This window comes from Pseudophryne corroboree, chromosome 6 (assembly GCF_028390025.1).
Source record: "Pseudophryne corroboree isolate aPseCor3 chromosome 6, aPseCor3.hap2, whole genome shotgun sequence".
NCBI lineage: Eukaryota > Metazoa > Chordata > Amphibia > Anura > Myobatrachidae > Pseudophryne > Pseudophryne corroboree.
Genome location: NC_086449.1, coordinates 252,971,924 through 252,986,999, shown reverse-complemented (window position 1 = coordinate 252,986,999; position 15,076 = coordinate 252,971,924). Strand labels below are relative to the sequence as shown.

The following is a 15,076-nucleotide window of genomic DNA, read 5'->3' as shown; positions in this document are numbered from 1 at the left end:
GCAACACAGATAATGGAGCACGTTCCCCACACAGCGGGGCGGCAGCGTGATCTGACCGCCGTGTCCCCCCAGCATATCTGATCTCCGGTAGTGAGGGCTATGACGGGGCTTCTTCTGTAAGCTCCGTCCAGCTTTTCCTGCAGCTCTGAGACAGAGTTGCTTGTGGCTGTGAGGGTGCTCTGTGTGAGGACCGACACGTCAGTAGCTGCCCTTGCAGCGTGCACTATCCCGGACCAAGGTTCTTCCTATGCTGGGAAGGGATGTGCCGCAGTTGTAAAAGAAAAAATAGAATAAAAATCAAAGTATGTGTGGAAGAACCACTCGTGCTTGTCACTCCTGTGAGCACCGAAAAAACACTGAGGTATTCTGGGAGTATGGAGGGGAGGAGAGTTACTAACTTTAAATATTCAGTGCCTGTCCTACTAAAGCCGTCCATATCCCAAGAGTACTCCAGTGACCCCTAGTGGATGAAAAAGAAATATCAGCTACATCGAATAGTGTGCACCCACAACTGCGTGCTCCAAGCAGTTGGCAGCAGGGGCGTCCCATCTGATGTATTGCACATTAGATGGGCCAACCTGGGGGACGACGGAATGCATGCAAATGCAGGGTTGTACTGATGAACGGTCAGCTCGATATATATCAGTATAAAGATCGCGCGGTTGTCGGGTACACACATTGTGTAGTGTGTAATCAGCCTTACACTGAATGAAACCTGCAGAATGACGGTCAAATGATAATGACCATGTTTCAGCAGTGAATAATTCTAATAGTTGAAATATAGATTATATACATACACTGAAAGATAATGGTTTAGAGCTGTCATGCATTGGTCAGATTGGAGTGATTACTGGCTCAGTGTATGGCCAGCTTTATACTAACTCCATGCCGTTTTCATTGGTTTCGATGCTTTCTGAAGAAATAAGCACTGATTCATCAGTCATATATGTCAGCTGCGGAGTGTGGACTGCAAAAAACAAACCTAAACAAGTACACACTGTTCTTTATTCAAAGTGCTATACACAATGGAGGCAACCATTATGTTGGCTTAAAGGGCATTCATGAAATTTCAAGCTGTGCATTCACTAGAGATCTTGTCACCTGAAGCACCTAATGACCAGATGTGCAACAGGCTCGCTCCTAGTCTGTGTGTTCAGGAACAATGCTCCACACCAGAAAATAACTGCCCCCTCTGTGGGTGACAGATGCACCTAAAAGATGTTCCACCAACTTAGGCTTTTACTGAGAGGTTATGACCATTTTACCACTTTGGCTCCATGTTTGTTTAATTCACATGTCCAGTGAAAGTCTAGTGTTTGTTACATTAGGCATGCCCTGAATACATCACAGCCAACTCAGCTGCATTCACCTGCAGTGCACACCAAGGCTACTTTATGCAATATAACTAAACACTTGCTTCTAACCATTGTAGGGAAGATTAAAGGACAACAAAATACAACGTGTAAGCTTTCATATATTAACCAATAACTGTAAAATACAGTGCTCAACTCTGTCCCAATTAACTATCAACCCATCACCCTAACTTAACACTATAGGGCCTAATTCAGACCGGATTGTCCTTTGCGAATTTGCAGACGATTGCAATCGGATAGTCGCTGCCTAGAAACAGTGAAATTCCACCCCGTGTAAATCTGCGTACACCGTGCGAAAAGCTTTGTAAACACCAGTCAGCTACGAATCCGTTTGCAACTCACTCACCATAGAATGATTTTTCCAGTCTGTGCACAGCCCAGGACTTACTCCTACAGTGCGAAAGAAACAGTCTGATCGGGGCCGGAGCCAACGTCACACACCCTCCCTGAAAAACTTTGCCAACGCCTGCGCTTTTCCTCACACTCCCAGTAAACGGCCAGTTACCACCCCCAAACGTCGGGCTTCCTATCAATCAACCTGCATTCGCCTAGAGATCAAAAAAGATGCTGATCTCTATTGCAGTTTGGCTTTGTGCGTGTGTATTATGATCCGTATGCATGGCCAGTCGTATGATAATCGACCGCCTTGCGAATTCACACAACAGCGGACAGGTCTGAATTACCCCCATAGCTTGGTATCCCCAAAATAACGATCTAGATGGCTTATAAAATGGATCAAAGCCGACACTGCATGACATCCCTCTTATCCTGCTATGAAAATACCAGGATGTACTAACCAGTTCCTGCGCATAGGTAGGAACAAGCTAATCCCTCATCATTAATGAATCACACAGCTCTAAGATTCCCGTGCAATGTACCCTCCACACTCTCCTTATCCCAGACAAATTTATTCCCACACAGCTTTTATCAGCTCTCAGCAATCAAACAAGTCATACACTTAGCTGGACAGTTCATCACAGGTACTAAACTGAGAAAGGCTTTGGATTTTGGGGGTCATTCCGAGTTGATTGTAGCTGTGCTAAATTTAGCACAGCTACGATCATTCACACTGACATGCGGGGGGGGGGGTGCCCAGCACAGGGATATCCCGCCCTGCCTGACAGTGGCGACTCCCCCGCAGAAGTGCAAAGGCATCGCACAGCGGCGATGCCTTTGCACTTCAAGAGTAGCTCCCGACCAGCGCAGCTTTAGCTCCCCGGCCCGCAGCGGCTGCTTGTGACGTCACGCAGCCGCTACGGTCTGCCCCCCGTTCGGTCCGGCCACGTCTGCGTTGGCTGGACTGCGCCCACGAAACGGCGTCCAAACGCCGCCGTTCCGCCCAGTGACTGCCTCTGCCTGTCAATCAGGCAGAGGCGATCGTAGCAGCCCGACGGCCTTCATGCGCAGTTCTGACCCGATCGCACCGCTGTGATAAACTGCAGCGTGCGTTCGGGTCAGAATGACCCCCTATATAATCAGATTTTACCCTATACATTATACATGCATGTAAACACAACTTTAAAGTAATGTTTTTTATACTTTCATCAATGTGCACAGACGTGAAATTGCAGCCCTAAGAAGAATGGGACAGATGTATTAACCTGGAGAAGGCATAAGGAAGTGATAAATGCAAGGTGATAAACACACCAGCCAATCAGCTCCAATATGTAAATTACCAATTAGGAGCTGACTGGCTGGTGCATTATCACCTTGCACTTAACACTGCTTTATCACTTCCTTATGCCTTCTACAGGTTAATACATCTACCCCAATATCTCTTATAGGGGCAGCTCCAAGGATCAGACAATGGGGGCAGATGTATTAAGCCTGGAGAAGCGATAAAACAGTGATAAGTGCAAGGTGTTAACACACCAGCCAGTCAGCTCCTGTCAATTTACATATTGCAGCTGATTGGCTGGTGCATTATCACCTTGCACTTATTCCTGCTTTATCACTTCTCCAGGCTTAATACATCTGCCCCAAGGAGTGTAAGCCTCTGTGCATGTGCTTGAATAGATGGGCATACAGTAAGTGCATGTGCATATAAATAAATGTGCTGCAGGGCAGAATTACTTCTGGTAATAACCAGCAACACAATTTTTTAAGTTCACTTCAATCGCAGACCCACCAGTCAGATTGGCTTTATATACAAGGCACCATGTTTTAAACAAGTTCAGTCGTATACAGTACATACAGTAATTAAATTTTCTCTAAAATTTGTGTTAGTGAACTTAATTGAGCCGACAGAAAATAAAGCAAAGGCAGATTACTATAGGTTATTGCTGACAGATCCTATTAGCAGAAACAGCCCACATTTGTTGCGTTTATTGAATTAGTGAAAGCTATATGAAGGTGCATTATCTGTGTCAGACAATGGGCGGTATTCAAATGCTATATCACGCCCGATTTCCTTTCTAAACTGATGCCTGTTATCACGCATATCGCGCCCATAGTAATCAGGTTTAGCTGTGTAAAGGGTTGGGCACCTCGTTATCCCGGGTGCAGCGAGCTGAAATGATGATACCACGCCAGTCAGCAGAAACAGAACGGATGTGGAAGGGGGTGGCAACACTTGAATACCGCCCAATGAATGATATCGCTTGCTTCTTGTGCCTTTATCCCATTATGTGGATTTTACATATTGCTCATGAAGTTTTGCTGCCAACATTTGTCAGGGGAACCAGCTGTAATGTGAATGGTTGAACGTTCATTCAGATTAGTGCTATTGAACAAAGTACTGTACATTAAACTACCTGCATTAGATTTTAAGGAAACATGACATCAATTAAAATACTGCTGAGGATGAATTCATAGATTGAGTTTCGACTTTTCCCATGAAGGCAGAATAGGATTCTGGCACTTGTAAGTAATGTAATAGTGATTGGAAGTTATGGAAACTTGGAGTCCCTGCAGTCTGTGTAAACAATGACTACCTACTGTATGAGTGTGAAAAGTGGAGGAGAAAGTAATCAGAAATTAAGGAAAGAGAGCTGGTAGTAAAAGACTGAGGGGTCTATTTACTAAGCCAACCAGCTCCTGTCATTTTTCAGAAACAGCCTGTAACATGGCCGTTAGGAGCTGATTGTCTGACACTTTATCTCCATCCAAGGATTGGTAAAATAGACCCCTGAGTCTGTTAGGTAGAAGGGAGAGAGAGAGAGAGAGAGAGAGGGGGGGGGGGGGGGAGAGAGAGAGGGGGAGAGGGAGAGGAAGGAAGAAAGAAAGGGAAAGAGGAGAGGAAGGGAGAGAGAAAGGAAGGGGGAGAGAAAGGAAGGGAGTGTGAGAGAGAGAGAGAGAGAGAGAGAGAGAGAGAGAGAGAGAGAGAGAGAGAGAGAGAGAGAGAGAGAGAGAGAGAGAGAGAGCATACCTCCCAACATGACCCTCTCCAGGAGGGACACAATGCTCTGCTTCTGGACTTTTCTCTTAATTTATAAATGCCGGCACATGTTTTGAACAAGTTAATGGATAAGAAAGGTGTTTCAGCACAGGTGAGGGCAATCATACGTTAAGAGGCAAGTGCAGGAGCAGAGCATTCTGTTCCTCCTGGAGAGGGTCATGTTGGGAGGTATGAGAGAGAGATAGAGAGAGAGAGAGGGGGAAAGAAAATGATAGAGGGAAAGATCGCAACGGTGGTGAGGTTCGGTCAGTAGGAGAGGATGAGAGAGAGAAATAGCAGGTGTCGAGAAGAGAGCCAGCAGGGGGAGTGACAGTAGGAACAATGGCCCTCATTCCGAGTTGTTCGCTCGCTGCTAATTTTAGCAGAATTGCTAATAGGCTAAAATCCGGCAGTTCTGCGCATGCGTATGCATCTCAGGGCGCATGCGCTAAGCAAATTTACACAAAACTATGCTATTTTACTCACAGGCGAACAAAGCTTTTCAATCGCTCTGCTGATTGACAGGAAAGCGGCGTTTCTGGGCGGAAACTGGACGTTTTGGGGAGTGTGCTAAAAAACGCAGGCTTGCCAGGTAAAAACGCAGGAGTGGCTGGAGAAATGGAGGAGTGGCTGGCTGAACGCAGGGCGTGTTTGTGACATCAAACCAAGAACTAAACGGACTGAGGTGATCGCAATCTAGGAGTAGGTCTGGAGCTACTCAGAAACTGCAAGGAAATTGCTTTCGTTAGCAATTCTGCTAATATTAGCAGAATTGCTAATCTTTCGTTAGCAATTGCTAATCTTTTGTTAGCAATTCTGCTATGCTAAGATACACTCCCAGAGGGCGGCGGCTTTGTGTTTGCATTTCTGCTAAAAGTAGCTAGCGAGCGAACAACTCGGAATGAGGGCCAATAGACCAGACATTGCTAAAAAGGGTGTAGCTTAAATATTTGCACGGGGCATGATTTATTTGCTATTTGACTAACAAGCCCTAACTAACAGTAAATTTCCCAAGTGTCCCATTTACTTAAGCAATAACCGCTGACTGAAATATTTAACAAATATACGTTATGGTAAGAACTTACCGTTGATAACGGTATTTCTCCTAATTCCACAGGTTCCACAGGATAACAATGGGATATGATGGAGCGACAGCGGATTTGCACCAATCAGTCAAAGCTTTCTGTCCTCCAGCATGCAACGGGCCCGTCCATATATCCCCGCCCCCTGGCTCAGGCAAATCAGTTGTATTCTAAAGCTCAAGGTAGGAGCATTATGTAGAACCCTAATCATGCGAGAAGAACACACATGCACACCCTTCCGTACAAGGAAGAGGTTAGTGAGTAAAAAAGGATCCACAAATCAGGTGCGTTCAGAACCTGTGGACTTAGGAGAAATACCGTTATCAGCGGTAAGTTCTTACCATAACGTATATTTCTCCGGCAGGGTCCACAGGTTATCCACAGGATAACAATGGGATTTCCCAAAGCAGTTTAGTGGTGGAGACGTTCCTGATGCTCAGGAGAATCATTCACCTGAATACAGCATCATGAGAGGCAAAGGTATCCAAAGCATAATATCTTAATGAATGTGTAAACAGAAGACCATATGGCTGCCTTACATATCTGTTCTGTTTCAGCACCACACTGTGCTGCCCATGAAGGACCTACCCTACGAATAGAGTGAACAGAGACATGGGCCCTCATTCCGAGTCGTTCGCTTGGTAATTTTCATCGCATCGCAGTGAAATTCCGCTTAGTACGCATGCGCAATATTCGCACTGCGACTGCGCCAAGTAATTTAACAATGAAGATAGTATTTTTACTCACGGCTTTTTCTTCGCTCCGGCGATCGTAGTATGATTGACAGGAAATGGGTGTTACTGGGCGGAAACACAGCGTTTTATGGGCGTGTGGATAAAAACGCTACCGTTTCCGGAAAAAAGGCAGGAGTGGCCGGAGAAACGGGGGAGTGTCTGGGCGAACGCTGGGTGTGTTTGTGACGTCAAACCAGGAACGACAAGCACTGAACTGATCGCAGATGCCGAGTAAGTCTGAAGCTACTCTGAAACTGCTAAGTAGTTTGTAATCGCAATATTGCGAATACATCGTTCGCAATTTTAAGAAGCTAAGATTCACTCCCAGTAGGCGGCGGCTTAGCGTGTGTAACTCTGCTAAAATCGCCTTGCGAGCGATCAACTCGGAATGAGGGCCATTAGCCGGAACAGGGAGATCAGCTTGAAAATATGCTTCGTCATTCGAAGTCATCTTGCCAGTGTCTGCCTACCAGCAGGTCATCCTCTCTTATGAAATCCATAGAGAATGAAGAGAGAATATGCTTTTCTGATGACACTGGTACAATCCACGTAGATCCTTAATGCACGGATCATGTCCAGCGATGCATCTCCCGCAGAAAAGGTCCAGACCCTAAAAGGCCGGGACAATAATTCCTTTGTTAAGGTGGAACTTAGTCATCACCTTAGGAAGATACCCAGATCTAGTTCTGAGAACTACTTTATCTGGATAAACAATCAGAAATGGGGAACAATAGGACAATCCCTAAGTCTGATATTCTTCTAGCTGACGACTTAGTCAGTAGTAAAGACACTTTAGCTGTCAACCATTTATAATCCATATTTTTAAGTGGTTCAAATGGGGCAACTTGAAGGACTTTCAGGACTAAACAAACCCCACGGCACAGTAGGAAAAACAACCAAAGGTTGGATGCGCAGCATACCCTGGAAAAAAGGTACGCACATCCTGTAAATTGGTCATTTACTTTTGGAACTCTACAGTCGATGCCGACCCTTGCTTCTCTCAAGGAAGCCATCTATTCCTGTCTGAAGGAATGCTAAAACCCTGGAAACTCTGAAAATTTTTAGGGTCCCATTCACCTACAGCACCTGGTGTTTGCAGATGTTCCCCATCCAAGTATTCACCAGGCCCAACACTGCATAGCTTCCCAAATCTGGTGAGATTGGGCATATCCAGTATGGTGTGGCTATAGATTTTCTTTCACTGCACCAATGAATGTAGGCTTGCCATATTTGGTGATGAATGTGAGCTAAGGAGTGTTTCCTTGTTCTGAAAACTGTTTGAAAGTATCCTCTTGACCTGAGGATAGAGGTTTCAATGGCCATGCTGTTAAAGACAGTCGACCCACATGTCTGTGATAACCAGGACCCTGCCTTAGTAGGTCTGGACGTTGAGGGAGCAGAAGTAGAGCATCCATTGCCAGTATCTGCTGGTCTTCCTGTTTAAACTTTCTCACCACCCTGGGTAATAGGGTAATTAGAGGAAAACCCATCTGCCAGATGAAGGTCCTGTCTCACCGATAAGGCATCCACAATGATCGCCCTGGGATCCTTTGTTCTTGACCCGTATGTGAGCACTTTGTTGTTCAACCAAGACGTTCTGAGATATATCTCTAGCACGCACCTCTTGTTTTCTAAGAGTCCAGAAGATCTCTGGGTGTAGAGCCCATTCACTCCTCTGAATGGTGTATCGACTTGAAAAGGTCCATTTCTCCATTTATGATTCTTGGACTGAGAATGGCAGACAAGATTGGAAGATGAATTCCTACCTCTTAGGTATGTGACTTACCTTCTTCATCCCCTTTTCGGCTGAGAGTTCCTCCCTGATGTTGAGGTACCCTACTGTCGTTGCATTGTCCGAGCGGAACTGGACTGGTTTTTACATGAAGACTGTCCCGTGCCTACACCGGTGCCCTGTATATGGCCCGAGGTTTCAACCTTTATTGGTAGACAGCACTTTGGGAACACAATCTAGTGTCAGAATCTTCCCAATCTGATATTAAAAGGATTTTCCTTTGTACCACTGGGATGTCTGCAGCCACCAGGCTAATCATCTTCTTACTTTTTCCATAAGTACCATAGTCGGTCTTTATTATCTGATGCAATCCATTAATACTTACCACACCTTGCATTCCCAGCTGGTCCCTCCAGGTACCAACCAGGCCCACACTGCTGATCTTCCATGATCCAATGAAGTCTGGGCATATCCAGTGTGGTGTGGTTGTAGATTCTAATAGGTAAGAATCAGACGCTGCAGAGACCTAGAGTGGAATTGTGCATACTCCCTCCTGTCGATGCAGATACCATCATTGCTGCATGAATGGATACCATTTGACTGTGTGGCGATTCTTGAATCCTATAGTGAACCCTGGATTTATTGTTGCGAGGTAAAAAATTAGTCTCTGCAGACGTGATCCAGTACAGCCCCCAAGTGAGTCCTCAGATGTGACGAAACTGGAGACGATTTTCCCCAAGGTATGAGTCACTTGCCCCTGCAAACTCGTGTCAATCTCTGTGACTGTGCCAGGATTAAAAGATCCTAGGTATGGAAAAAACCTTAACCCCTACTGGCGAGATAAGGTGTTGTTACCCCCATATTTCTGGTAAACACTCTGGGGACTGTGGCTAACACAAAGGGTAAAGCCTAAAACTGAAAAATGCTTTTCTGGAGGATAGCAGAACCTTGGATAACACTGATGGACAATGGTATAGGAACCTGTAGGTAAGCCTCCTGTATCTCCAGGGATCCATAAAAACCCCTGGCTCCACGCCACATATAAGGAACGTATGATTCCATGTTTCCAAATGTATTTGCTCAGCATTTTTCGGATTGAGCATGAGTCAAAATTACTCATTTGGCTTCCGACTAAGCCAGGTTGAAGTAACCTTGTCCTTGTTTGCCAGAGGAACTGGAATGACTATTCCTGACCGAAGTAAATTTCTGACCTGCTTCTTGCAAAGCCAGGCCTTCGTCTATAGCGAGATAAGCTGTCTTGAAGGCGAAAACATAACTAGAGATACCATGCCAGGTCTGTGTGACCTGAGGAAGTCGGCCCCCCAACCTGGGGTCTCCCAGGCGGAGCCCACACCATCAGCTGATGGTTTAATTTTTCTACAGGACCTGGTATTCCCCGATAGCCATCCGAGTACTAACCAGGCCCACACTGTAGATCTTCTAGTAGCTCAATGGTTTCCTAGTCTCAAATCACACTGACGTGGGATTCATCTTATGACAGGCTTCTATTGATAGTGTAATACCAACACACGTGAACTGTATGTGGAAGGAACCTGACTGTCTTTGGAGTCTGCTTCTGACTCCAGAATATTTGTCAATTCTTACCAAAAAGGAATATTTTCAGAACAAGACAATGATTCCACCTACAGCACCTGGTATTTGCAGATGTTTCTCACCAGGCTCAACACTGCATAGCTTCCAATATCCGGTGAGATTGGGCATATTCAGTGTGGTGTGGCTGTAGATCTTCCACTTACCCAGCTAAACTGCTCTATGAGCAGGTATAGTTAGGGCTGATGCCCTGGAGTAAATATTTTGCCCATATCCAATGCTTCCAGGAACATTGCAGTTTTTTTTATATGAGCCATATGAGATTCTTGTTCTACTGAAAAATCTCTTTCCATTGCATCAACCCAGGCAACCACTGCCTTTGCCATTTAAGCCGAAGCCAAGGCTTGGCTTTATGACTGCCCTAGATAGGAAAATTGAAAGCAAAGCTATTGTAGATTCTCCTATCTACTTTAGGAGCCATCTCCCCTTTTTTTAGACAATCCCCAGCTGGAAGCAGATCATAGGAATTCCATTTCTTAGAAATTCTAACTTTTTATTGGGCGTAACCCAAACCTCTTCCATGATTTCCTTCAGCTGATCTTGGAACTCAAGTATTGAGATGTTTAAACACAGGTGCCTTGGTTTTTAACACAGGCTTTGCTGTATCCTCTAAGGAGAAGATGGCTTCATTGCTTTCAATTAACTCAGCTATATTCGAGAGATAAGACCTACCTCTTTTTCATATGATGAAGTAGAAAAATTGGGCTTTCATCTTCTGATGAATCTAAACAATTTGTAGCCTGCGAGGGTGAAGGTTTACTTTCCACTGGTTCTGAGAAGCTACTGCTGTATGTAAGGGCTTGTAACCCTTTTCCTGGTACAGGATTTTGGGGGATTATCCATCTAACTTACTGGATAAAGCTTGTGTAAATATAGCCCAAGTTGGATACACTTGTACACGCATCCACCTTGCCTGCTAAGCTAAAACATTATTCATACAAGCCATCCCTGAACCAGATCATAAGAGGATAATACAGCTTCAAAACATGGTATGAGTGTCCTTACCATTGCCGCTTTATTACATGATAAATAATCAGCACTTCCACAGTGTACTACACAAATGTGACTGTATCACTTTAACCTTTTTTTTTTAAATGATATACATCGATCCTACTCATGCACCAGCATTGAGGATCTGCAAAACAAACTGACAAACATGTAGCAAAGCAAAAGGAGAAAAAAGAAGGCTCTTGTGTGGGCGCACTCATTAACTAATTGTAATCACTTTTGGTGATTAACACATTGGTTATTCTATTTACTGATAAAACACAATTTTATTGGAATAATCATTAAGATCAATTTAAAGAGGGGCCATGCCCTAATGTAATTTTAAAAACTACATATAACCATTATATTATTGATGACAGCAGCAGCACTGTAATACGGAACAGATACGTATGTTATGTGCTCTGTTTCTTTGATGCATCCACATTTAAATGCAGTTTTAAGCTGTAAGCATTTTTAGATAAGTGAAATTAAAAAGTTGCATGTAAAAGTGCAATTCTACAGCTGTAGGCTTATAGCTATATACCAGTATGGGCAGCATTTTACCAGCCCACTATATATGATGCCCATAATTTTTAATACGGAAACTGGATGCAGGTGTTTAGTAACTGTTTTGTCGCTGAGAACTGCCTGCTGTGATATCACAGAACAGCAATCACTCTTGTCTCTCCTTCGCCAACCAAGACTACATTTAAAAAAAAAAGAGAAAAGGGCAAAAAATAGACAAAGGTTCACAGAACCTCCCATAAAATGTAAGTCCTGGGTCAAAATAATAAAACAAAAACCTAGCACATAAAATATTTTTGGGGCCAGATCACTTAAAGAATGAATAAAACCTGAAATACAAGAAGTCTTTCATGAAGCTGGCCATATGCTGCAATGTCCAACATCCCTTGAACCTCGCCCCCCCAAATGCTGGATAATAACCAAATGCTAAAGGATCATTATTGGGCAAAGAGTGATCTTGATCGGGCATAGAAGAAAACGGAACATGACTAAACATGCAGACTGATATTGGACATGATAAATCCAGAATTAATGAGCTAACTGATCCAAGATATGATCAGATCCGGCACCACTTAGCTAATGAGATTTACCCAAATGGAACAAGGATCCTGCCACTTAACGCTCTAACCATTTTAGGACAAAACACTTCACATATTTCTGCAATATTATCTATGATTTTGTGAATACCAGTATAGCACTGCATACCAATCATCATCATCATCATATAAAGTATGTAATTCTGCATTAGTCTGATAACATCATATAGGAGGCAATTCATTAGGAGTTGACTGCCATGAAATGTCACAGAAACTGTCAGAATGCCGGCAGCTCACAGCTACCAACGTCTTATATTTATCCTCGAACCTCACAGAGGTGCACAGGAAATGCACAATATTGAGTTTTTAAAATTTTCAGTGATGTGCCCCGCTGCACATTCCCAAGAACTGAATTGCTTCTGTAGAGTCTTTGTAATTCTTATAATAAATTCCTCCTTATTTTGGGAAATAAAGTTTCCCTACCAACAGTACAAGCTAGGAACAAAATATGTACATTGAAGGAAAGAAAAAATACAACTCTCACATAGTATCTCCCCCAAAGTTTCTTCAAGTTTTCTGCAATTATTCACTTCTTTAGAAGGGCCACCATCTTCCCTAAATCTTTCTTTCCCTCCTTTGCAATTTCTTAGTCTTTATTGAGCTGTTTAGTTAGAGGATAAGAACGAGGGTTGAAAGGAGATGGATACAAAGGAAGACACTTTCCATACCACTTGTGGACTTTCATGGTCATTATCTTTATTATTGAGCAGAAATGTTACAATTAATTTAGTTTAAATCATATTATAAATAAATATGTATATACTGCAAGGAAAAGGGATGTTCTACAATAATGGGGGTCATTCCGAGTTGTTCGCTCGTTGCCGATGTTCGCAACAGAGCAATTAAGGCAAAAATGCGCATGGTTGGCAGTGCGCATGCGGTAAGTATTTTAGCACAAAACTTAGTAAATTTACTCACGTCCGAACGAAGAAATTTCATTGTTGTAGTGTTCGGAGTGTGACTGACAGGAAGTGGGTGTTTCTGGGCGTAAACTGGACGTTTTCTGGGAGTGTGCGGAAAAACGCAGGCGTGTCAGGGAAAAACGCGTGTGTGTGACATCAAACCAGGAACGAAACGGCCTGAGCTGATCGCAATCTGTGAGTAGGTCTGGAGCTACTCAGAAACTGCTAAGAAATTTCTATTCGCAATTCTGCTAATCTTTCGTTCGCTATTCTGCTAAGCTAAGATACACTCCCAGAGGGTGGCGGCCTAGCGTGTGCAATGCTGCTAAATCTGCTAGCGAGCGAACAACTCGGAATCACCCCCAATATTTAAACTGGTCATTGTGATTCTCCTAAACCTTTACCATATAACTTCATTTTGTATTGGGTCTCCATAAATATTTATTTTATTTCCTCTATTATCTGTAGCAAAAATTAAGCTCATGCATAGAAATAATGTGAATATTACCCCAATAATACAAAAAAATAAGCTATAATAAAGGTAATTTTTGTCCTAACATATTGCAAACAATATCAATAGTTAGGTCAAGATTTTGTATTAATGTAGGATTATCATTTTAATATGTTATTAACACTAAGATTTTCAGAATTCTGGAGAGACTGAAATAAGGAAAAATAAATTAGCCCTCAAATCCATCTTTCATACTTGCCTCCCCTGCAGGTGAAATTCTAATTACTGACTTTATTCCGTGTAATTGGACAATTGCCTGTGATTCTGGACGAGGCAGATTGACACTGAAAACTGCACAGTTAGGGACTTGAAGCAAATCGCTAGCAGTACTCTTCATGTCTCCAAACGGTTTTGTAAGGCTCCACTGACAGATAAACCAACTACAAGTATCTATGCAGGTAACTAATGAGCCCACAATTATAATTAAGTGTAGGAAATGTTAGTTAGGGTTTAGTGCTAGGCAGTTAGCAAAAACTAACAAAAAAACATACTATTTGCAAATATGTTATATTGTTAATGTAGAACATGCACCAAAAAACACAAGACACAAATAGTTATAAAACGCACAGACACTGAAACACAGAAACAGATTTTCTGTTTTGAGAATTGTAGGCAAATATTGTTGCTATGTGTGAGAAAGTTTAGCAAAAAATATGTTCGTAACCTTAAATATAATGTTGTTTGTCTTTTCTTATCAACCTGCATTATATGTTATCTTAAAAGGATGTTATTAATCAGGGTCTTCATTCCCTTAACATTGCAGACAAAAAAAGTCTTCTACTTGTGAAATAATACACCACAAAAATACAGGTGTCAGGTAAAAATACAGGGTATTTTAAGTCAATGAAGGATAACATATTGATTGAAAACCAGGAGGGAATCCCCAAGTATACACTACATAGTTTGTTCATATTTTTGTTATTAATGTATTATTATAAAACAGCCCAACTATCTACTTCAGGAAAGAAAGTATTTGTCTATATGATAGATCCATGTTTTGAATATGCGTCAGTGTAATTGATGTACACTTATTTAACTACCAGTAATGGAAAAATCTACATTTCAGAAGACACTAAAAAAACATTTAAGTGTCTGAAAGTATACAATTTTTGAACAATATCAAAATTATATTGTGATTTTAGCACTTTATTTTTTCTATTTTTGGAATTTTGTGGTCATTACATTTTAAGTGCTGGTTACTCTGATGTACTTTATTAATAGCGAGCAAGGGGACACGTATGCTGATTAGAGCAGAAATAGGAGAGAAAAATGAGGTACAAGATACAAAGTATATAAAAAAAGGTTTGAAATGAAGAAAAAGAAAAATGGATAGAGAAAACTGAATGAAATCTGCAAAGAATACCTGAAAAAGAGAAAGCAGCTTTGACAAAAAAAATATATCAGGCAATAAATTAAGAATCCGTTCCCTCTAAAAAGAAAACATTTATTGTCACCAGTCTTAAATTATTATTGCCTTGGAGACCTTGCATCTGACTGGAAACTATATTCAAATGTTTTTAATATTTAATTAGCGTATGTTGATTATATGATGTAAGTTAGGTTTTAGCTTATGTAGGATATATTTATATATGTACAATAAGCAATTCAATGGATTTTTTTTTTTGCAAGGGGTTTACTTTAACTTAA

At 42.3% G+C, this 15,076-nt stretch overlaps 1 protein-coding gene across 26 annotated transcripts in view; it reads right to left on the bottom strand.

Annotated features, from left to right (window-relative positions):
• Positions 1–15,076, bottom strand: part of PPIP5K1 (diphosphoinositol pentakisphosphate kinase 1) — a 281,975-nt gene that overhangs the window by 44,466 nt on the left and 222,433 nt on the right. The window contains exon 30 of one of the 26 annotated variants that reach the window (XM_063925908.1): positions 12,521–12,617. The exons of 24 other annotated variants lie outside the window; for them this stretch is intronic. In XM_063925908.1, coding sequence (XP_063781978.1) covers positions 12,610–12,617 — 8 coding nt within the window. In that variant the 3' untranslated portion in view covers positions 12,521–12,609. Of the gene's footprint in view, positions 1–12,520; positions 12,618–15,076 lie in introns of those variants that run through there. One more of the 26 variants, XM_063925909.1, reaches the window with a different exon arrangement.